Source organism: Scyliorhinus torazame, chromosome 3 (genome assembly GCF_047496885.1).
Source record: "Scyliorhinus torazame isolate Kashiwa2021f chromosome 3, sScyTor2.1, whole genome shotgun sequence".
NCBI classification, from domain to species: domain Eukaryota; kingdom Metazoa; phylum Chordata; class Chondrichthyes; order Carcharhiniformes; family Scyliorhinidae; genus Scyliorhinus; species Scyliorhinus torazame.
In genome coordinates this window covers 127,904,016-127,929,273 of record NC_092709.1, presented here as the reverse complement: position 1 = coordinate 127,929,273, position 25,258 = coordinate 127,904,016, and the positions used below count along the sequence as shown (strand labels likewise).

The window sequence follows — 25,258 nt, the reverse complement described above, 5'->3', positions numbered from 1 at the left end:
CGAAAGCTAGTGATTCGAAACAAACCTGTTGGACTTTAACCTGGTGTAGTAAGACTTCTTACTGTGCTCACCCCAGTCCAACGCCGGCATCTCCACATCATGGCTACTATGGAGGAGAAGGGTGTATGGGGACGGGGGAGCATGGGGAATGGGGGTGGGGGTGTGGGCAGGCCTGCTGTGAGGATTAACGTGATAGAGTCTTCACATGTCTCAGGGATGAAATGTTTTAATGGTGACCATTTTAATCTGACAGATTTCCATTCCCTCTAGCTATGGATAGTGACCCACTCAGTGAACCTCACTCTTGTTGATCTTTTGTGGTCTACTGCTACATCTACTTGTGACCCCAGGATACACAACAGAGAAGCAGGCAGCCTACTGCTTTTTTGCGCCCTGTGGCCTCTGATGCCCTTGGCAGATGTCCTTTGGAGGAATTGCCGTGTCACAGGCATCGCCATGCCATCCTTTTCTGCCTGCTGCCCTTGAGTTGCGCTGTGTCAGGAGGGGAGGGGTGGGGTGGGGGGATTTAGAAGAACTGAAAACCTCCTTAGTCTTCTTGGTGGCAGGTTCCAGCACTTGACTCCTCCCTAAGGGAGGTATGCGTCTTTGCGCTGGTGGAAGGTGCAGGTGATAGTTGTGATGCATCGCCGGTGTTCTCCTTGGAGCTCTCCTCCGAGGTATTCTTTTGGATGGTGGCACGGGTACGACTCCAGATGGCCCGGTCTCATCAGATGGAGATCCTGTAAGACAATGGACATGTGGTGACTGAAAGAGAAGGACAATCTGTGGGAAATCAACAACTCACTTCGACAGGTCATCTAGATGAAGGGACAATGAATCCTCACATCTCTGGCACAGGCCGATCTGGTTGTTAGTCTCTGTTCTCTCCTTGGGCAACCCCGCAATCTCCAGGGCTTGTTCTTCATTGGGGTGGGGGGGGGGAGACTCAGATCTCTGGAATTCCTCCCAGCCAACCCCCTCCCTTCACCCTTTCCCTCTTATCCTGCTTTCTTCTCCTGCGGGGAAAAAGAGAGGACATTGTGAGCATATACTTGATGGGCCAGAGAGGTCTATAGCAGGTGGCATGTATGGGCATCGCACCTGGACATGAATGGGATGTCCTGGTGGGTGCCAGTGGGTTCTTGAAGATCGAATATAGGGAGGGTGCAAGATGTCAGCCAGTGGATTGGGGGGTTTGGAAAATTGAAGGGTGGCAGGTGGAACTGATGCTATGAGAGAGGTGGAAATGTACCCTTGCAGCTCATTGGTGGTCGTTCGTCTTCTTCCGAAATTTGAAGTCTGTCCTCCTGGTCATGGTGACCGCACTGACCGCCACTGCTTCCCGGGTGGCATTGTTGATCCTGCTGCTGGTTCCCTTCCCTCCTCGGGGAGCAGAATGACTTGCCTCACAGTCACGGAGCCACAAAGCCTGGCCAGGTTGGCATCCCCAATACGAGGACTAGGTCTTTTATGGGCCTTCATGGTGTAGACAGTTGCTGCTTGCTTCATAGGACCTGTAGAGATTGTTTGTTTACATTGAATTTCATGCTCCATTAACTCTCAAGAGCTTCCTCAGTTGAAACCTGGGACCTGGCTGAACTCAGTTTTTTTCCCAATGTTTTTTTCACACTCCATTATGACAGAGCTCTATGACTTGCTTGAAAGTTTTCCCAAATGCACACCTGGGGGGTGCGGGGGCTCGGAGGCCTTGTAGCTCCCAGATGGTCGGGTACATGGCAGCACCAATTTGGCAGTGCCAACATGATAGTGCCAACCTGGTAGCCAAAGGGTGGAGCCTGAAGGGGGAGGTGACTGAAGGGACGGGGCCTATAGAGAGACCCATTAGGAGGGCCCCAATGCCCGTGATTCTTGGTGGGGTGTGTGTGGGAGGGGATTGATGTCAATGATCGGGGGGGTTGGGGGGGGGGGGTTGATGTCAGTGCTCTTTGCGGGAGGGGAGGAGATTTATGCAGGAAATCACGATGGAGAGCCTTTTGATGCCTGTGGTGGTGTGGGGGGGTCTTTAACTTAATTTGCCGATTGGCCGCCCTTTAAAAATAGTGCCCCGCTCTCTCAGAAGACAGGCTTGCTGATGGGTTTATGACCCGCCCCTCACAATACTGGCACAAAACACGCCCACCCTTTGAAAAAATGGCAAAATGTGGGGGGACCTCATCGGGAAAACTGCACGTGGGTTTTCTGACAGAAAATGACACTTTGCCATTTTGGGGGAAAATTCCATCTTGTATCTCAGAGAGACGAGGGTAGTGTGCAGAAGAACACTGCAAGCAGCAACTGCAAAAGACTGTGTCATCTTTGCCTTTTAGGCACTAGGAGTCTGTAAAGTCTAAAAGCCTCACAGCCTGATCCCAAAACTTCAATCTGTAAATAAATTTGCCTAACTTCATGACCTGCTGAACAATCATCTCTTTAAGGGAATCCTGTGATAATCCTGATATCTGACTTCAGCTACTTTGGACCCATTGGAACTACAATTCCAGAGTGGAAAAAACCCTCCTTACTGGGCACGCACCAACTGATCTCCCACTAAAAGCCAAACAAGTGAATTCCTTTTAAAAAATATATATATTTATTCAATTTTCAACAATTTTCAACAAAACACTCCAAACAGAAAAAAAGAGAATAAAGCACAAAACAAGCAAAAATTAGACATGAGATTTCCAACAAAATACAATAACCCCCATTTAACAAATAAACACGTCAGTAAGGAAAACGTCCCACTCTAACCTAAACAAAACAGAAAAACCAAACGCCGCCCCCCCCCGGGTTGCTGCTGCTGTTGACCTCTACCTAACGTTCCATGAGAAAGTCTAGGAACGGTTGCCACCGCCTGGAGAATCCCTGCACAGACCCTCGCAAGGCAAACTTTATCCTTTCCAGCTTGATGAACCCTGCCATATCGTTAATCCAAGCTTCCACGAACAAGTGAATTCTTAACTAGTTTTATGGCTTAACACTTGTAGAAGTGTACTATCTTCTTTCATTGCATCTGTTTTGAGTTGGTGCATGAATAACGTCTTTGGAGTGAGTGTGTGAATAAATAATCTGTATTCGTGAACTCACAAAAGCCTGCTGCTGTTCCTTTAAATTGACCGCACACTAAACAAGGTTTAGAAACACACATATCTACTTTTCCATAAAACCGCTGATTGTGATCAGAAGGGAAGGGAATTGAGGGTTTCAGTTCATTTCTCCTCCCATGTCCGTAACATAAATCATTTGCAGCTAATGTCATCTAAATCCCATTCATTGTATAAATGTAAAACATCTAAATATCCATTATATTCTAATTCATTGATCTTGGGTAGAAATTGTCTTTTAAAAGCCCCACTAATAATCAAAATAAGGGAAAAAAAATCAGAAAATGGAATGCGATCAGTGTTAAATACTTTTGCAATCTTTATTACTCAAATGACCCTTCCAATAGTATCACACTAATATACATTAGCAAGAAAGCTGTACACACTGTGAAGGATAAAATACATATAACATCTCTTTATTGAGAATAATTTCTATGGTGGTTGCTAAGTGACAAATATCACACCAATCAAAAATGTGCAAAAACATTCAGGTTAGTTATTTAAGAAACAATCTCATCTGTGTGGTCTCAAATCAATATAACTAAAACTATGATTGATAAAGTAATATTGAGTCTAAATCCTTAAGTAGTCTGCCCACACATAGGTTTGGCATGTATTTCACATCACACAATGTTTAGCACAACCATTGGTTGGCATTCCTACTTGACCACGGTATTAGGGATGAGTATTTAAATCAGCCCTCACACATTTGTTTTTTGTATATATTGGCCCTGCAGTTACATGGGATGTTATTCCACAGAGATTGTCTGTTCCCACCTCCTTCCCACCTCCACAGTCAACCAGTGTGTACCTACCGCAGAATGTGGTATGGGAAAAAGGGCACCTAATTATCATCATGGGTTTGTCCCTTGCTCAGAATCCTATGAGTAGCCATCAACCCAGAGGTCTGATGCTCTGATACCTGCTGGCACCCAGGCCTGACATTTTTGACCCCTCACAAGAAGAGATGAACAAAATCTTTATTTTTAAAACCCTTCCTTCAGACACTGGGCTGCTTCCTGGGACTGGAAGTCTGGTCTGGACAGTTGGATTCCACTTCTGCCAACCTCAGGAGGCATCCAGGTTTCCAGGTTATCCAAGGTCTCCCAGCAGCTGCAAAGAAGAAAGGCTTCCCAAACCACCCTACCCCTTCTGACTTAGGCATTCAAGGAGGGTTTCACCTGAGCCAAGATTCCATGCTAACTACAAGTAAACCATGAGATCTAGCATCTCCCAGACCCAACCTATTTTCTGCACTTTTTCCTACCCAGAATGAAAAAACAATAACACTTGGAAAGAAAGCCTTTTAAACGTATATAAGGAGCAAGAGGGTAGCTAGGGAAAGAGTAGGCCCAGTCAAGGACAAAGGAGGGAAGTTATGCGTGGAGTCAGAGGAAGTGGGTGGGATCCTTAATAAGTACTTTGCATTGGTATTCACCAAGGAGAGGGACATGATGGTTGTGGCGGTTAGGATGGGTGTGTGAATACTCTAGGACATGACAGCATGATGAAGGAGGAAGTGTTGGATATCTTAAAATACATTAATGTAGACAAGTCCCCTGGGCCGGATGGGATATATCCCAGGTTACTGCGGGGGTCAAGGGGAGAAATAGCTGGGGCTTTAACAGATATCTTTGCGTCATCTTTGACCAGAGGCAAGATTCCAGAGGACTGGAGAATAGTTAATGTTGTCCCTTTGTTTAAGAAGGGAAGCAGGGTTAATCAGGTAATTATATGCCAGTGAGCCTGACACCAGTGGTGGGAAAGCTGTTGGGAGAAGATACTGAGGGACAGGACACTGAAGAACATTTGGAAGCGAATGGATGTGTTAGTGATAGGCAATATGGTTTTGTGTGAGGAAGGTTATGTCTTACCAACTTGATAGAGTTTTTTTGCGGAGGTGGCAAAATTATTTGATGAGGGAAAGACTGTGGACGTCGTCCACATGGACTTTAGTTTGACAAGGTTCCTCTTGGCAGACTGGTACAAAAGATAAAGTTACATGGGATTTGGAGTGTGCTAGCTAGATGGATAAAGAATTGGCTCGTTTAGCACAGTGGGCTAAGACAGCTGGCTTGCAATGCAGAATAAGATCAGCAGCGCGGGTTCAATTCCCGTTCCAGCCTCCCCGAACAGGCGGCGAAATGTGGCGACTAGCGGCTTTTCTTTTTTTTTAAATTTAGAGTACCCAATTCATTTTTTCCAATTAAGGGGCAATTTAGCGTGATTCAATCCACCTCACCTGCACATTTTTGGGTTGTGGGGGCGAAACCTACACAAACAAGGGGAGAATGTGCAAACTCCACACGGACAGTGACCCAGAGCCGGGATCAAACCTGGGACCTCGGCGCTGTGAGGCAACAGGGCTAACCCACTGCGCCACCGTGCTGCCCCAGACTAGGGGCTTTTCACAGTAACTTCATTGAAGCCTACTTTTGACAATAAGTGATTATTATTATTATTACTTTGGAAGGTTTACCAGGATGTTGCCTTGTCTGGAGGGTGTTTAGCTATGAGGTGAGATTGAACAAACTCAGATTGTTTTCATTGAAAAAACCAACACTGAGGGGAGACCTGATTGAGGTCTACAAAATTATGAGAGGTATAGACAGGGTGAATAGTCAGACATTTTTTCCCAGAGTGGAAGACTAATTACAAGGGCGCACAGATTCAAGGTGAGAGGGGGAATGTTTAGGGGAGATGTGCGGGGAAAGTTTTTCACGGAGGGTGGTGGGTGCCTGGAATGGGTTGCCAGTGGAGGCGGTGGAGGCAGGCACGATAGCAATGTCTAAGATGTACCTTGATAGACACATGAACGGGCGGGGAATAGAGGGATACAGATTGTTTGGGAAATATGTAGTCGGTCTACATAAGGAATCTGGATCAGCACAGGTCTGGTGGGCCAAAGGGCCTGTTTCTGTGCTGAAATATTCTTTGTTTGTTTTAAAACTTGTCCAAACTGGAATGGAACTCCAGTTTTACTGGTGGCAGTATTTTTACTGGGATTTGAAATTTTTTAACTTGTTTTTCCTAACCACAGCCAGAATCCATCGGAAGGCATGTGCATTTTTATGGTTTTTTATTACATTCACTTATGGCAACTTAAATAAATACGTTTCACGTTATCACTGCAAGACTAATCACAATATATACAAGTTTGTGTGGTATCGTTTCGTCCTTTGCTACCTCACCCTATTGTCTGTTCTGTCATAAGTGGTCCCATATAATGAAGATTTGGAGATTTTTTGACGATGGAAGTCTTCAAAGCAGAACTGTACACTGTTGTCATCTAACACCTAGATGTTCTCACTTTCTAATAGGGACTATCAGGAATATCTTGGGCGGGATTCTCCGATCCCTCCCCCGGGTCGCAGAATCGCCGGGGGGCAGTGTGAATCCTGCCCCGCCGCCGGCTGCCGTATTCTCCGGCGGCGGGGTTTTGGTGGGGGCGGGAATCACGCCACGCTGGTCGGCGGCCGCTAGCAGCAGCCCCCCCCCGGCGATTCTCCACCCCGCGATGGGCCGAGCGGCTGCCCATTTTCAGCTGGTCCCCAGGGGGGGGGCGGCGGCGCGGTGGGAATCTGGTCCCGGGGGGCCTGGCCCGCGATCGAGGTCCACCTCCGTCATGGCCGGCGAGGAGAACTCCCACCTGCGCATGCACGGGGATGACGCCAGCACACGCTGGCGCTCCCGCACATGCGCCAACTGGCGCCGGCCGGCGGAGGCCCTTCGGCGCCGGTTGGCGCGGCGCCAAGCCCTTCCGCACTGGCTGGCATGGCGCTAACCCCGCCGGTGTCGGTCTAGCCCCTGAAGGTGCAGAGGAATCCGCACATTCCGGGCGGCCCGACGCCGGTGTGGTTCACGCCACTCCTCGGCGCCAGGGTGGCCCGCCCTGCCGGGTAGAGGAGAATCCCGCCCAAGTGTTTCCTTCTTCCTTCGTCAAGGCCATGAAAATGAACAGTAAAAAACACAATTGATGCTTGAAGCTACCCAAAGGAACTTTAAGCTATTGTTGTGACATCACAAGGTTCACATGTTAGTAGCTTGTTCAAACATTCAGTATTCCATGTTCTAGGAAGACCACAAAAGATGTAAAAGAGGGGGGGGGGAAGAACAGGCAGACTATATTCAGTGTGTCTTACTAGTAATGGAAGTTATTTTAGTCTCTTTTTAATATAAATACAAAAGATCCATACCTAAGATGACTTCTGGGTACAGTTTGAATCTTTTCAATTTGTTCTTGGGACATGGGTGTCACTTAGAAGTTATTGCCCATCCCTAGATGCTCTGAGAAGATGGTGCTGGGCCTTTTCATGAAACAATTGTAGTATAGTCTAGCAGTAGTAGTGGCAGGCGTTTGCAAATGTTAAAACTGTGATTCAAAGTGCACACTTTTACAGATAAAATAATTTGATTCTAGTGTAGACAGGGTGCATGCTGCCCACTCTCTCAGCTTCTTTAGCTTGGTCCCAGAGGTGAGGAGGTACAAGGTGTCTGGATAACTTGGCAGCTGCAGTGGATGACTGGCGCAGGGTTTTTCTCTGATGTTGCCCTTTTGTTACAGTCCACCAAGCAGGATAACCATGATTTGTTCCATGACATCATTATGGGGCAAGGCAGGGATCAGCTTCAACAACTACTGTTGCCAGTACAGGGATTTGAATGAATGCTGTTATCACTATTCTGCCCCACTCTTAGCCAATTGTGTTAACTAACCCCCCCCCCCCCCCCCCCGTGCCCCCTCTATTGGCAGTGGTGCTCCCAGGATGGTATTCGGTGAAGAATTCTAAGAAACTGCCTTGGCAACAATCAAAGAACAATAATGCAAGTTAGGATGATATGTAACTTGGAGGGGAATTTGAAAGTGATGATGTGCCCATGACATTGCTGCTCACTCTTTTTTGGCCATAGATTTGGTGGGGATGTTGTTTAATTAACCTTGGTAAGTTGCTGTAGTGTATCCTTTGGACTGTATGTGTTACATAGAACATAGAACAGTACAGCACAGAACAGGCCCTTCGGCTCTCGATGTTGTGCCGAGCTTTGTCCGAAACTAAGATCAAGCTATCCCACTCCCTGTCATTGTGGTGTGCTCCATGTGCCTATCCAATAGCCACTTGAAAGTTCCTAAAGTGTCCGACTCCACTATCACAGCAGGCAGTCCATTCCACATCCCAACCACTCTGAGTAAAGAACCTACCTCGGACATCCCTCCTATATCTCCCACCCTGAACCTTGTGGTTATGCTCTCTCGGCCAAGCTCTGCATCCTATCAATGTCTCTTTGCAGCCTACAACAGCCCTCCACCTCATCCACTACTCCACCAATCTTGGTGTCATCAGCAAATTTACTGACCCACCCTTCAGCCCCCTCCTCCAAGTCATTGATAAAAATCACAAATAGCAGAGGACCCAGCACTGATCCCTGTGGTACACTGCTGGTAATTGGTCTCCAGTCTGAAAATTTTCCATCCAGCACCACCCTCTGTCTTCGATGTGATAGCCAGTTACTTATCCAATTGGCCAAATTTCCCTCTATCCCGCACCTCCTTACTTTCTTCATGAGCCGACCATGGGGAACCTTATCAAACGCCTTACTAAAATCCATGTATACGACATCAACTGCTTCACCTTCATCTTTCTACAGCCAGAAATCGTGGTGCACATTGGTACCAATGGCGTAGGTAGGAAAAGGGGTGTGGAGGTAATAAACGAGTTTAGGGAGTTAGGCTGGAAGTTAAAAGCCAGGACAGACAGAGTTGTCATCTCTTTGTTGCCGGTGCCACGTCATAGCAAGGCTAGGAATAGGGAGAGAGTGCAGTTGAACACGTGGCTGCAGGAATGGTGTAGGAGGGAGGGCTTCAGGTATTTGGATAATTGGAGCGCATTCTGGGGAAGGTGGGACCTGTACAAGCAGGACGGATTGCATCTGAACCAGAGGGGCACCAATATCCTGGGAGGGAGGTTTTCTAGGACAGTTCGGGAGGGTTTAAACTAAATTGGCAGGGGAATGGAAACTGGATTTGTAGTCCAACAACTAAGGTAGCCGATATTCAGGACGCCAAAGCGTGTAATGAGGCAGTGGGGAAGGGAACACTGACAAAGGAGAGTACTTGCAGGCACGGAGATGGGTTGAAGTGTGTATACTTCAACGTAAGAAGCATCAGGAATAAGGTGGGTGAACTTAAGGCATGGATCGGTACTTGGGACTACGATGTGGTGGCCATCACGGAAACTTGGATAGAAGAGGGGCAGAAATGGTTGTTGGAGGTCCCTGGTTATAGATGTTTCAATAAGATTAGGGAGGGTGGTAAAAGAGGTGGGGGGGTGGCATTGTTAATTCGAGATAGTATAACAGCTGCAGAAAGGCAGTTCAAGGAGTATCTGCCTACTGAGGTAGTATGGGTTGAAGTCAGAAATAGGAAAGGAGCAGTCACCTTGTTAGGAGTTTTCTATAGGCCCCCCAATAGTAGCAGAGATGTGGAGGAACAGATTGGGAAACAGACTTTGGAAAGGTGCAGAAGTCACAGGGTAGTAGTCATGGGTGACTTCAACTTCCCAAACATTGAGTGGAAACTCTTTAGATCAAATAGTTTAGATGGGGTGGTGTTTGTGCAGTGTGTCCAGGAAGCTTTTCTAACATAGTATGTAGATTGTCCGACCAGAGGGGAGGCCATATTGGATTTGGTACTTGGTAATGAACCAGGGCAAGTGATAAATTTGTGAGTGGGGGAGCATTTTGGAGATAGTGACGACAATTCTGTGACTTTCACTTTAGTAATGGAGAGGGATAGGTGCGTGCAACAGGGCAAGGTTTACAATTGGGGGAAGGGTAAATACGATGTTGTCAGACAAGAATTGAAGTGCATAAGTTGGGAACATAGGCTGTCAGGGAAGGACACAAGTGAAATGTGGAACTTGTTCAAGGAACAGGTACTACGTGTCCTTGATATGTATGTCCCTGTCAGGCAAGGAAGAGATGGTCAAGTGAGGGAACCATGGTTGACAAGAGAAGTTGAATGTCTTGTTAAGAGGAAAAAGGAGACTTATGTAAGGCTGAGGAAACAAGGTTCAGACAGGGCGCTGGAGGGATACAAGATAGCCAGGAAGGAACTGAAGAAAGGGATTAGGAGAGCTAAGAGAGGGCATGAACAATCTTTGGCGGGTAGGATCAAGGAAAACCCCAAGGCCTTTTACACATATGTGAGAAATATGAGAATGACTAGAGCGAGGGTAGGTCCGATCAAGGACAGTAGCGGAAGATTGTGTGTTGAGTCTGAAGAGATAGGAGAGGTCTTGAACGAGTACTTTTCTTCTGTATTTACAAATGAGAGGGGCCATATTGTTGGAGAGGACAGTGTGAAACAGACTGGTAAGCTCGAGGAAATACTTGTTAGGAAGGAAGATGTGTTGGGCATTTTGAAAAACTTGAGGATAGACAAGTCCCCCGGGGCTAACGGGATATATCCAAGGATTCTATGGGAAGCAAGAGATGAAATTGCAGAGCCGTTGGCAATGATCTTTTCATCCTCACTGTCAACAGGGGTGGTACCAGGGGATTGGAGAGTGGCGAATGTCGTGCCCCTGTTCAAAAAAGGGACGAGGGATAACCCTGGGAATTACAAGCCAGTTAGTCTTACTTCGGTGGTAGGCAAAGTAATGGAAAGGGTACTGAAGGATAGAATTTCTGAGCATCTGGAAAGACACTGCTTGATTAGGGATAGTCAGCACGGATTTGTGAGGGGTAGGTCTTGCCTTACAAGTCTTATTGAATTTTTTGAGGAGGTGACCAAGCATGTGGATGAAGGTATAGCAGTGGATGTAGTGTACATGGATTTTAGTAAGGCATTTGATAAGGTTCCCCATGGTAGGCTTATGCAGTAAGGAAGGAGGCATGGGATAGTGGAAAATTTGGCCAGTTGGATAATGAACTGGCTAACCGATAGAAGTCAGAGAGTGGTGGTGGATGGCAAATATTCAGCCTGGATCCCAGTTACCAGTGGCGTACCGCAGGGATCAGTTCTGGGTCCTCTGCTGTTTGAGATTTTCATTAATGACTTGGATGAGGGAGTTGAAGGGTGGGTCAGTAAATTTGCAGACGATACGAAGATTGGTGGAGTTGTGAATAGTGAGGAGGGCTGTTGTTGGCTGCAAAGAGACATAGATAGGATGCAGAGCTGGGCTGAGAAGTGGCAGATGGAGTTTAACCCTGAAAAGTGTGAGGTTGTCCATTTTGGAAGGACAAATATGAATGCGGAATACAGGATTATCAGTAGAGTTCTTGGCAATGTGGAGGAGCAGAGAGATCTTGGGGTCTATGCTCATACATCTTTGAAAGTTGCCACTCAAGTGGATAGAGCTGTCAAGAAGGCCTATGGTGTGCTAGTGTTCGTTAACAGAGGGATTGAATTTAAGAGCCGTGAGGTGATGATGCATCTGTACAAAACTTTGGTAAGGCCACATTTGGAGTACTGTGGTCACTTTCTGATCATCTGGAAAGACACTGCTTGATTAGGGATAGTCAGCACGGATTTGTGAGGGGTAGGTCTTGCCTTACAAGTCTTATTGAATTTTTTGAGGAGGTGACCAAGCATGTGGATGAAGGTATAGCAGTGGATGTAGTGTACATGGATTTTAGTAAGGCATTTGATAAGGTTCCCCATGGTAGGCTTATGCAGTAAGGAAGGAGGCATGGGATAGTGGGAAATTTGGCCAGTTGGATAATGAACTGGCTAACCGATAGAAGTCAGAGAGTGGCGGTGGATGGCAAATATTCAGCCTGGATCCCTCAGAGGTTCTGGTCGCCTCATTTTAGGAAGGATGTGGAAGCTTTGGAAAAGGTGCAAAGGAGATTTACCAGGATGTTGCCTGGAATGGAGAGTAGGTTTTACGAGGAAAGGTTGAGGGTGCTAGGCCTTTTCTCATTAGAATGGAGAAGGATGAGGGGCGACTTGATAGAGGTTTATAAGATGATCAGGGGAATAGATAGAGTAGACAGTCAGAGACTTTTTCCCCGGGTGGAACAAACCATTACAAGGGGACATAAATTTAAGGTGAAAGGTGGAAGATATAGGGGGGATGTCAGAGGTAGGTTCTTTACCCAGAGAGTAGTGGGGGCATGGAATGCACTGCCTGTGGAAGTAGTTGAGTCAGAAACATTAGGGACCTTCAAGCAGCTATTGGATAGGTACATGGATTACGGTAGAATGATATAGTGTAAATTAATTAGTTCTTAAGGGCAGCACGTTTGCATTGTGGATAGCACAATTGCTTCACAGCTCCAGGGTCCCAGGTTCGATTCCGGCTTGGGTCACTGTCTGTGCGGAGTCTGCACATCCTCCCTGTGTGTGCGTGGGTTTCCTCCGGGTGCTCCGGTTTCCTCCCACAGTCCAAAGATGTGCAGGTTAGGTGGATTGGCCATGATAAATTGCCCTTAGTGTCCAAAATTGCCCTTTGTGTTGGGTGGAGGTGTTGACCTTGGGTAGGGTGCTCTTTCCAAGAGCCGGTGCAGACTCGATGGGCCGAATGGCCTCCTTCTGCACTGTAAATTCTATGATAATCTATGATTAATCTAGGACAAAGGTTCGGCACAACATCGTGGGCCGAAGGGCCTGTTCTGTGCTGTATTTTTCTATGTTCTATGTTCTACCTCCTCAGAGAATTCAATCAAATTTGTGAGGCAAGACTTACCCTTCACAAATCCGTGTTGACTATCCCAGATTAAGCTGCATCTTTCCAAATGGTCATAAATCCTGTCCTTCAGGACATTTTCCATTAACTTATCAACCACCGAAGTAAGACTAACCGGCCTATAATTACCAGGGTCATTCCTGTTCCCTTTCTTGAACAAAGGAACAACATTCGTCAATCTCCAGTCCTCTGGCACTCCCCCCGTGGACAGTGAGGACCCAAAGATTAAAGCCAAAGGCTCTGCAATCTCATCCCTTGCCTCCCAAAGCATCCTAGGATATATCCCACCTGGCCCAGGGGACTTGTTGACCCTAATGTTTTTCAAAATTGTTAATACATCCTCCCTCAGAACATCTACCTCCTCCAGCCTACCCGCCTGTATCACACTCTCATCCTTAAAAACATGGCCCCTCTCCTTGGTGAACACTGAAGAAAAGTATTCATTCAACGCCTCTCCTATCTCTTCTGACTCCATGCACAAGTTCCCACTACTGTCCTTGACCGGCCCTAACCTCACCCTGGTCATTCGTTTATTTCTCACATAAGAGTAAAAAGCCTTGGGGTTTTCCTTGATCCGACCTGCCAAAGACTTTTAATGCCCCCTCTTAGCTCTCCTAAGCCCTTTTTTAAAGCTCATTCCTTGCTACCCTTGTAACCCTCAAGCGACCCAACCGAACCTTGTTTTCTCATTCTTACATACGCTTCCTTTTTCCTCTTGACACGACATTCAACCTCTTTTGTGAACCATGGTTCCCTCACACGGCCATTTCCTCCCTGCCTGACAGGGACATACCTATCAAGGGCACGCAGTATTTGTTCCTTGAACAAGCTCCACCTATCATTTGTGCCTTTCCCTGACAGTTTCTGTTCCCATCTTATGCTCCCTAATTCTTGCCTAATCGCATCATAATTACCCCTCCCCCAATTATAAACCTTGCCCTGCCGTATGGCCCTATCCCTCTCCATTGCAATAGTGAAAGACACCGAATTGTGGTCACTATCTCCAAAGTGCTCTTCCACAAACAAATCTAACACTTGGCCTGGTTCATTACCCAGTACCAAATCCAATGTGACCCCAACTCTTGTCGGCCTATCCACATATTGTGTCAGGAAACCCTCCTGCACACACTGTACAAAACTGCCCCATCCGAACTGTTTGACCTATTGAGGTCCCAATCAATATTTGGAAAGTTAAAGTCACCCATGACAACTACCCTGAGACCTCCACACCTATCCATAATCTGTTTTGCAATTTCTTCCTCCACATCCCTGTTACTATTTGGGGGTCTATAGAAAACTCCTAACAACGTGACCGCTCCTTTCCTTTCTCTAACTTCAGCCCATACTACCTCAGTACGCAGATCCCCCTCAAACTGCCTTTCTGTAGCCGTTAAACTATTCTTGATTAACAATGCTACTCCTCCACCTCTTTTACCAGCTTCCCTACTCTTACTGAAACATCTATACTCCGGAACTTCTAACAACCATTCCTGTCCCTGTTCTAACCATGTCTCTGTAACGGCCACAACATCGTAGTCCCAAGTACCAATCCACGCTCCAAGTTCACCTACCTTATTCCGGGTGCTCCTTGAAGTAGACACACTTCAACCCACCTTCCTGTCTGCCGGTACACTCCTGTGACCTTGATACCCTCCTCAGTACCTCACTACTCTCAACACTGGTTTCTGGACGACAGCTCGTTTTCCCATCCCCCTGACAAATTAGTTTAAACCCCCCCCCCCCCCGAAGAGCCGTAGCAAATTTCCCTCCCAGGGCAGCACGGTAGCATTGTGGATAGCACAATTGCTTCACAGCTCCAGGGTCCCAGGTTCGATTCCGGTTTGGGTCACTGTCTGTGCGGAGTCTGCACATCCTCCCCGTGTGTGCGTGGGTTTCCTCCGGGTGCTCCAGTTTCCTCCCACAGTCCAAAGATGTGCAGGTTAGGTGGATTGGTCGTGATAAATTGCCCTTAGTGTCCAAAATTGCCCTTAGTGTTGGGTGAGGTTACTGGGTTATGGGGATAGGGTGGAGGTGTTGACCTTGGGTAGGGTGCTCTTTCCAAGAGCCGGTGCAGACTCGATGGGCCGAATGGCCTCCTTCTGCATTGTAAATTCTATGATATGATATTGGTGCCCCTCTGGTTCAGGTGCAAACCGTCCTGTCTGTACAGGTCCCACCTTCCCCAGAATGTGCTCCAATTATCCACGTAACTGAAACCCTCCCTCCTACACCATCCCTGCAGCCACGTGTTTATCTGCACTCTCTCCCTGTTCTTCAACTCGCTAGCACGTGGCACTGGCAAAAAACCAGAGATGACAACATGGTTTGTCCTGGCTCTCAGCTTCCACCCTGGCTCCCTAAATTCCTGTTTTAAATCCCCGTCCCTTCTCTTACCTATGTCATTGGTACCGATGTGTACCACAACTTGTGACTGTTCCCCCTCACCCTTAAGGATTCTGAAAACACGGTCCGAGATGTCACGAACCCTGGCACCCGGGAGGCAACATACCATCCGTGAGTCTCTTTCATTGCCACAGAACCGTCTATCTGTCCCTCTAACTATCGAGTCCCCAATAACTATTGCTCTCCTGCTCTCCCCCTTCCCTTCAGCGCCACAGGGACGGTCACAGTGCTGGAGATCCGGTCACCATGGCTTACCACTGGTAGGCCGTCCCCCTCAACAGTATCCAAAGCGGTATACTTGTTACTGAGGGGAACGACCACAGGGGATCCCTCTACTGACTGCTTCCTCCCAGCCACTCTCGCCGTCACCCATCTATCTTCATTCTTCAGAGTAACTACATCCCTGAAGCTATTATCTATGATCACCTCTGCCTCCCGAATGATCCGAAGTTCATCCAGCACCAACTCCAGTTCCCTAACGTGGTTTCTGAGGAGCTGGAGATGGGTGCACTTCCCACAGGTGAAATCAGCAGGGACAATGACGGCATCCCTCACCTCAAACATTCTGCAGGAGGAACATTGCACTGCCTTCCCTGCCATCCCCCCTAGATAACTTGCGGATAAAAGAAAAGAAAGAGCTTACCTGATATTCACTCACCCCCTTAGGTTAGAGGAAGTGGAAGGGTGGGGGACACTACAAGTGTAGTGTCTCGGGTTTAGCAACTGCCCAACTTAAATACAGGTAAAACTAAAACACTTCAGCACCTACCTGATTCCGAAGCTGCACTCCGGCTCCCTCTCTCTCTCCCGCTCCCAGAAATGAAGGTCGCTGGAACCTCGCGGGTAAGTTTAAGCACCTACCTGATTCCCAAGCTGTACTCCAGCTCCCTCTCTCTCTCCCTTTCATGAAATGAAGGCCGCTGGAAACTGGGGGTAAGTTTGAGCACCTATCTGATTCCCAAGCTGCACTCCGGCTCCCTCTATCTCTCCCGCTCCCGGTCACAGTCCATTGGTGTTGGAGGGGGATGGTTACTCAGTTGGACACCAAGAAGCAAAATGTTCTCACTTAGATGTTGTTTATTGTTTTTGAGTGTTGTTGCAAAGGCAAGTGATAAGTACTTTACCAAGCTCTGAACTTGAGTTTTGGAGATGAAAAGTAAGGATTTGGCCTGTCAGGAACTAAGCCAGTCTTGAGCATTCACTTTCTGCTCGGGTGGTTTAATTCCAGCCACTGGTGGCTTTTCCCTCTCAGGAGGAAAAAAAAGTTCAGACCAGTATTCTTATTTCCCAATTTTACTGTTTTTTCCTTCTGGGCTGTCACCACACCAAGTCCCACACCAGAGACTTGAACATTAAAAAAATTAGGTTGACCCTCCAGTTGCAGTACTGAGGGAGTACTGTCTGATATAAACAGAGGTGCCCACTGCTCTCTAAGGTGGATATAAAAGATGCCATGGTATTATTTCGAGAAAAAACAGGGGAGTTATCCCCAGTAACCTGACCAATATTTATCCCTCAATCAATATTTTAAAAATTGCATGGTCATTATCACATAACTGTTTGTGTTAGCTTGCTGTGTGCAAATTGCATGTCACATTTCTCATATTACAATAGCGACAACACTTCAAAATTACTCAATTGGCTGTGAAGTGATTTGTGCTGCCCTATGTTCATGAACAGTGCTCTATAAAAAGAAAGTATTTCTTTCTTAGATGCTGCCTTAATGTTCAGAAGAGCTACTTTCACCTTGATTCTCATATTTATCAGTTGCTTCCATATTTTGTCAAGGCTGGGATGAGGTCTGGTACTAATTGGAGCCATTTAGTCACAACTAAATGCAAATCTGTGAGCACGTTTGATGAGTGCTTATTGCTTGACAACACAATTGATGACTGCTTCCATCATTTTTCTTAATGACAAAGAGAAAGGTTTGGTCATTGGCCAGGTGGATTTTATTACTTATTGTGAATCAGCCACTTTGTTGGGAAGGTGCCAGTGTCATAACTGTTTGAGAACAGCTTGACTCGGGGTTACTAGCTGTTGCGTACAGGCCTACAGCCTGAGTGTTATTAGGACTCACAGCTTTTACTATGTCCAAGTGCACTCAGCTACTTCCTAATCTCATGTGTAATGAATTGAATTGGAAACTGGTGGAGCGCCGAGGAGGAACTGTTGACTCAATATTTTTGCCAGAAGACATTAGCAAACGTTTCAATGTTTGCTCTTGTGCTCATATTGGCTTCACCATGGTTGAGGAAGTCTCATGTTGGTTCCAAGTCCATTTATTTTGCAGCTCATCTAACATGGGCCTTCACATATTTTGTGAAGGTAAGGGATACTATTATTGGAAAATGGAACACAATCCCACTTCAGGCATCTAATGTTGGCATTAAGAACTCCTATGTCAGCTGGAGCATAACTGGCTACAAAATGAAGCGCACTCTATTCAGTCCCAACAATATGCCATTACCTCAACTTCAGACATTCCTGTAGTCTTATTTAGAATGCCAGTTTAATGTTGCATTAGGAACAGTTTTATGCCATAAGCCCATGGTCATATTGTAAGTAAAAGACAGAATAAATCTTCAAGCTACATTCTAAACTGTGGAGATGGGAAGACTGTGCTAAACACTAGCACTTGCAACATAATTCTGTATTGAAATTTAGAAATTACAATACTCACAATACTTGTAAGCAATCTAGTGCAATAAAACAAATAATTACACAACATTCTATTGAATTGATAAGCTAACAACTTAACATTACAAATCTGAATGATTTGCCACTGATGTTACAGAAAGGTTTGACATGTACTGACATCACTGTCACATCCTGGTAATGCAAAAACATACATTTATCTGACAACTTGTGATAATAACTTATGAAAATAACTATCTACATTCTTCCTATCAGACCAATTTGTTTCTATGCTACAGCTTTAAAAACTGCACAACTATTTGGTCACAATGTTTGACAATAAATTCAGACTCAATTGAAGATGGCCTCATGAGGCATTCCAAAATGTCCAGCCAATCTTCCCCTTCAAAATAATACGAACAACAGAGTTCTCTGTCTGTCAGCAATGATTTCAGAATCAGTTGTCCCTCAGTAATGATTTAAGAAGGCAGTAGAGAACCAGAAACAAAGTGAAGCCATTTAATTAACAACTGAAATGTGATCAAATAACATCAGGTAGTTTCACCTGCACTGGATCGGGAAACTGAAAACAGTGTGTCAGTTGAAAGAGCCGTCACATCATTCAAATTGAATTGCTTACCTTGAATTCTCGGCATAGTTAATGAGGTTGTCACCATTAATTCAATTTACAGATATTTATTATTTACCCATAGTGTTTCACACAATCAGGAGAATCTGTCCAGTGCTGCTATTTTCTGACCTTGGGTGAATTGTACATGTGAAACCCATGGGTCATCTTGATTATAAATCATAACTGTGAACTGAGTTCCTATCATATATTTAAGCTCAATGCTGTAGTACCCAATGTCTAAAACTATCTTCGTTGCTAATTCTCCAGCTAAAACACCATCAGGACTTTAATATTTTGGTCTAACAGTAACAGGCTATCACCATAAACAGCATTCTCAGTGTTGTTCTTGGCAGAATTGTGACATTATCAACATTTTGGTATTGTCCTTTTCATTCTTTAAATAAAAGTGTATGTCACATAACAAAAGTAATTCCAATTAATGTCTCTTCATTCCTACCCCAGGTGATGAAATTTGACAATATATTTTGTTTCCCCAGAAGTTAAACACAAGCCAGGAAAGGTGGCTTTATGCATTATGGGTTGAGTAATTTACATGGAAACTGTCCCAATATCATGATGTTATATGCCTTACTTAAGGGAGTTAGGACCTTATGACTTTTAGCATTGGCAAACTGAACTATTTTCTGCAATATGTATAACCGCATAATAAAATATTATGCTACAATGTAGATAATCTAATTTTCTATACTGTGCACTGAAGATGTGAAATAAAGTGGCCACGATGACAATGCAATACTAAAGCGAATAGTTATTAAGGTCACTCTATTTCAAACACAGATGGGTAAAATCACTAATCTCAGTCCCAGTGGAAAGCCACAATTGAAAGGAGCATGGATTGTAAATAAGGCCAACACACTGAGAGCACATAATTAATGAACTTACAATGTAATTATTACTACCTCTGTCAGAACGTACCAAATATAACAAATTAAAATATTCAAAAACTGTGCAAAAACATCTTTTTCAATGCTACCGTATACAAATATATGCCAAATATGTTGTCAATGGTCTCTTGCTACTGTTCTGTATTCCTATCATCAATAAGCTGAAATATGTACATATTTAAAGCATGCGACTCCATATAAAAAATACTGACAATGCTGTAAAATATACGAGACTCATCTTTACAAGATTAAACTGTCACCATCTCTTGTTTTAAGATCAAAAGACAAATCTAATTTCTGTGTAAATAAATAAATAAATGTAAATGTGTTCAATGGAAGCCATATCATTCTCCTTAGTACATAGATTGTCTAAAAAGGAATTATGAACTTATTCAGGGATAACCCACATCCGAGGCCATTATCTGAAAGTTTGATAGAAAGTTTGTATGAGTCATATTTAGCGAGGAGATATTGTGCAAAAATGTGTCCGGTCAAGTGATGAATTATTGAACAATTATTGACCAGTTTATTTACATTTGCCCTACAAATCGTTTAAAAAGAGCATCAATAACTTGTTTTCTGCTTGGAAATATCAATCTATCAGGGGGATGTGAAACCACGGGATCCTTTAAGCTGCAGGACTTGGCTGTCCTCTTCCTTCCCTGAGTGCCACTAACATACAGCAGATACAAAAGGCTGTCTTATGATCTGTGAAAACGTGATAATAATGAAACCAAAAATAACAACTTGCCAAAGTGGGTTTGGCAAATAGCTCCTCAAGTGAGGAGCTAATGGTTCTATTTTACTGAGCTATTAAAAATGTTTACTCTATTTTACAGACAATTGGCAGAAAAGCTAGTTAGTGAGCTCCAAATTCACCCTAAAGGAGCCCTGCGTTCTCGATAGTCTGCCAGGTAAATCAGCAAGCCCTATATACATCACTTTTTTTCTCCATTCATCAGTTTTTGTGTGGCTAGTGTTTCCCAGTTCTTTCGATTATTCCTACAGCCTTCAAGCAATGGGAGACATGCTTCAGATATTCTTGCCAGAGCCTAGAAGGAGCAGATTTTTTAAAAAGGAGTTATATAAATCTCACATATTTGCAATGTACACTAATTTCTATTAACGAAAGAGATGATTTTGCACAATAATTTACATGTTGGCTGGATTTCCCCGCAATATTCCTGCCAGATTTTCAAGACCCAGATTTGGGATCACAGGGGGTCCTGTGCCCACAGTGGCCAACCACAAGATCACCAGTGCAATCCTCTGGGACAGGGCCTCTTAATTAGTGAGCTCTGCTCTTGTCATCATATTAAGGATGACAGGTGGGCTTTTGATGCTACAGGTTCAATTAGAGGGCTGGCAGCTCTGGAGTGTCAGCAGCACTATCGGGTGAGGTGGGCACTGCTCAACCAGCTCAGAGAGACGCCCTCGGATGGAAATAGAACATGATAAGGTGGCACAGTGGTTACCACTGCTGCCGCACACCGCCAGGGATCCGGGTTCAATTCCGACCTTGGGTGACTGTGTCGAGTTAGCACTTTCTCCCCGTATGTGCGTGATATTCCTCTGGGTGCTCCAGATTCTTCCCACAGTCCAAAGATGTGCAGGTTAGGTTGATTGACCATGCTGAATTGCCCCTTAGTGTCCAAAAGGTTAGGTGGGGTTATGGGATTGGAGGGAGGTGGGCCTAGGTAGAGTGCTCTTTCAGAGGGCTGGTGCAGACTCGATGGGCCAAATGGCCTCCTTCTGCACTGTAGGGATTCTATGATTCTATCATGGTTAAATCTGTGGCCAGTATCCCCCATAGAATGGAGGGGAAATCCTCCAGCAGAATTGTTTAGGACATGGGCCTTTCCTTCCTTCTGTCTCCTTCATGGGACATATAGCCTCAGGCTCAGATGGCCCTTGGTCTGCTGCAGGTAGGGAGCTGGTCTGCTTCTGGTCAAGTGCCAGGGTGGTTGAAAAATCTCCCTCCCTTTGGACAGGGGAGTCAATCTGCTTCTCTACCTGCCCAAGAAAGTTCCTTGGAGGTGGCACAACACTAGAGAGCTGTCTCAATGCAACTCCCACTGTTACCCTGGCAACCCTGCCACATGGGGCTGGGAAAATTCAATCCATCAGGTCAACTGCCCAATTTCCAGATTTGATCCACCATGTACAGTGGTATTTGGACTTAGATATTGTCTAAAAAGATCACAAGTGTTTGGGAAATGAGAGAGGTACAAAATACTTGTCCAGAAATTTTACAATCATTTCTTCCAACTCGCTCGTGGTCACAATGTTTGAGTGTCTTATACCTGTTCTGGTAATCACTGCTGACAACAAATGGGACACATCTGATTTGTAACAACATTTTATATCAGCCTTGGCTCAGTAGTGGCACTTTCACTTCAATCAGTAGATCATTGGGTCAATCCCCATTCCAGTTCTGGTTAACACCCAAGTGTTGGTACGGGTTAGAGGTACCATATTTCCAATAAGATAAAACAACAAATTTCTCATCTCGTTTCTCTTTGAAGAAGAGCAGGGAGAACAGTGAGTTACTTGCGCTTCTTTCAATTTAGTAGTCACATGGGTTCCCCATGGTAGGCTTCTGCAGAAAGTAAGGAGGCATGGGATAGTGGGAAATTTGGCCAGTTGGATAACGAACTGGCTAACCGATAGAAGTCAGAGAGTGGTGGTGGATGACAAATATTCAGCCTGGATCCCAGTTACCAGTGGCGTACCGCAGGGATCAGTTCTGGGTCCTCTGCTGTTTGTGATTTTCATTAATGACTTGGATGAGGGAGTTGAAGGGTGGGTCAGTAAATTTGCAGGCGATACGAAGATTGGTGGAGTTGTGGATAGTGAGGAGGGCTGTTGTTGGCTGCAAAGATACATAGATAGGATGCAGAGCTGGGCTGAGAAGTGGCAGATGGAGTTTAACCCTGAAAAGTGTGAGGTTGTCCATTTTGGAAGGACAAATATGAATGCGGAATACAGGGTTAACGGTAGAGTTCTTGGCAATGTGGAGGAGCAGAGAGATCTTGGGGTCTATGTTCATACATCTTTGAAAGTTGCCACTCAAGTGGATAGAGCTGTGAAGAAGGCCTATGGTGTGCTCGCGTTCATTAACAGAGGGATTGAATTTAAGAGCCGTGAGGTGATGATGCAGCTGTACAAAACTTTGGTAAGGCCACATTTGGAGTACTGTGTACAGTTCTGGTTGCCTCATTTTAGGAAGGATGTGGAAGCTTTGGAAAAGGTGCAAAGAAGATTTACCAGGATGTTGCCTGGAATGGAGAGTACGTCTTACGAGGAAAGGTTGAGGGTGCTAGGCCTTTTCTCATTAGAACGGAGAAGGATGAGGGGCGACTTGATAGAGGTTTATAAGATGATCAGGGGAATAGATAGAGTAGACAGACAGAGACTTTTTCCCCGGGTGGAACAAACCATTACAAGGGGACATAAATTTAAGGTGAATGGTGGAAGATATAGGGGGGATGTCAGAGGTAGGTTCTTTACCCAGAGAGTAGTGGGGGCATGGAATGCACTGCCTGTGGAAGTAGTTGAGTCGGAAACATTAGGGACCTTCAAGCAGCTATTGGATAGGTACATGGATTACGGTAAAATGATATCGTGTAGATTTATTTGTTCTTAAGGGCAGCACGGTAGCATTGTGGATAGCACAATTGCTTCACAGCTCCAGGGTCCCAGTTTCGATTCCGGCTTGGGTCACTGTCTGTGCGGAGTCTGCACATCCTCCCCGTGTCTGCGTGGGTATCCTTCGGGTGCTCCGGTTTCCTCCCACAGTCCAAAGATGTGCAGGTTAGGTGGATTGGCCATGATAAATTGCCCTTAGTGTCCAAAATTGCCCTTAGTGTTGGGTGGAGGTGTTGACTTTGGGTAGGGTGCTCTTTCCAAGAGCCGGTGCAGATAATCTATGATTAATCTAGAACAAAGGTTCGGCACAACATCGTGGGCCGAAGGGCCTGTTCTGTGCTGTATTTTTCTATGTTCTATGTTCTATGTTTTCATGATGTGGTCTCCTGTAGATGGAGAAGACCAAACATAGACAGGGTGGCCGCTTTTCAGAAGATTTCCATTCAGACCACAAGCATGATCCTGAGCTTCAAGTCACTTGACACTTTCAATTCTCCACCTGGTTCCCACTCTGACCTTTCTGTCCATGATCTGCCAGAGTATACCAATGAAGTTCGGCACTCTTCAACTTTCTGGAGTCAATATCAAGTTCACCAGATTTTGATCATGACCTCTGCCTCCATTTTTGTTTCCAAGGGCAGGATCTACGGGTCACTCTGCGTCCAAAAAGCAGAGTGGTGCAGCACAACACGACCAGTAGATGCCGGGAGATCCCACTTCGGGATCTGACCACCTCGCCACGAGATCTATTGCGGCCTCGCGAGACGTCCCAATAAGGGCAGGATTACTTTTTGGCAAACTGCATATTAAAGTGAGCACAGTACGAAGTCTTACAACACCAGGTTAAAGTCCAACAGGTTTGTTTCGATGTCACTAGCTTTCGGAGCGCTGCTCCTTCCTCAGGTGAATGAAGAGGTCTGTTCCAGAAACACATATATAGACAAATTCAAAGATGCCAGACAATGCTTGGAATGCGAGCATTAGCAGGTGATTAAATCTTTACAGATCCAGAGATGGGGCAACCCCAGGTTAAAGAGGTGTGAACTACATCAAGCCAGGACAGTTGGTAGGATTTTGCAGGCCAGATGGTGGGGGATGAATGTAATGTGACATGAATCCCAGGTCCCGGTTGAGGCCGCACTCATGTGTGCGGAACTTGGCTATAAGTTTCTGCTCGGCGATTCTGCGTTGTTGCGCGCCCTGAAGGCCGCCTTGGAGAACGCTTACCCGGAGATCAGAGGCTGAATGCCCTTGATTGCTGAAGTGTTCTCCGACTGGAAGGGAACATTCCTGTCTGGTGATTGTTGCGCGATGTCCGTTCATTCGTTGTCGCAGCGTCTGCATGGTCTCGCCAATGTACCACGCTTCGGGACATCCTTTCCTGCAGCGTATGAGGTAGACAACGTTGGCCGAGTCGCACGAGTACGTACCGCGTACCTGGTGGGTGGTGTTCTCACGTGTAATAGTGGTATCCATGTCAATGATCTGGCACGTCTTGCAGAGATTGCCATGGCAGGGTTGTGTGGTGTCGTGGTCACTGTTCTGAAGACTGGGTAGTTTGCTGCAAACAATGGTTCGTTTGAGGTTGCGCGGTTGTTTGAAGGCAAGTAGTGGGGGTGTGGGGATTACCTTGGCAAGATGTTCATCGTCATCAATGACGTGTTGAAGGCTGTGAAGAAGATGACGTAGTTTCTCCGCTCCGGGGAAGTACTGGACGACGAAGGGTATTCTGTCGGTTGTGTCCCATGTTTGTCTTCTGAGGAGGTCGGTGCGGTTTTTCACTGTGGCGCGTTGGAACTGTCGATCGATGAGTCGAGTGCCATATCCCGTTCGTACGAGGGCATCCTTCAATGTCTGTAGATGTCTGTTACGCTCCTCCTCGTCTGAGCAGATCCTGTGTATACGGAGCGCTTGTCCATAGGGGATGGCTTCTTTAATGTGTTTAGGGTGGAAGCTGGAGAAGTGGAGCATCATGAGGTTATCCGTGGGTTTGCGGTAAAGCGAAGTGCTGAGGTGACCATCCTTGATGGAGACGAGTGTGTCCAAGAATGCAACTGATTTTAGAGAGTAGTCCATGGTGAGTCTGATGGTTGGATGGAATTTATTAATGTCATCGTGTAGTCGTTTCAGTGATTCTTCGCCGTGGGTCCAAAGGAAAAAAATGTCATCGATGTATCTGGTGTATAACGTCGGTTGAAGGTCCTGTGCGGTGAGTAGGTCCTGTTCAAACTTGTGCATGAAGAT

The 25,258-nt window shown here is 45.8% G+C and overlaps 1 protein-coding gene across 4 annotated transcripts in view; it reads right to left on the bottom strand.

The window, feature by feature from the left end:
* Nucleotides 1-883: 883 nt before the first annotated feature.
* pde5ab (phosphodiesterase 5A, cGMP-specific, b) overlaps nt 884-25,258 on the bottom strand; it is a 225,694-nt gene continuing 201,319 nt past the window's right edge. For 3 of the 4 annotated variants that reach the window (XM_072496192.1, XM_072496190.1, XM_072496191.1), the window contains exon 21: nt 18,336-20,418. In XM_072496192.1, coding sequence (XP_072352293.1) covers nt 20,305-20,418 — 114 coding nt within the window. In that variant the 3' untranslated portion in view covers nt 18,336-20,304. Of the gene's footprint in view, nt 1,017-1,252; nt 1,515-18,335; nt 20,419-25,258 lie in introns of those variants that run through there. The other variant, XR_011940169.1, reaches the window with a different exon arrangement.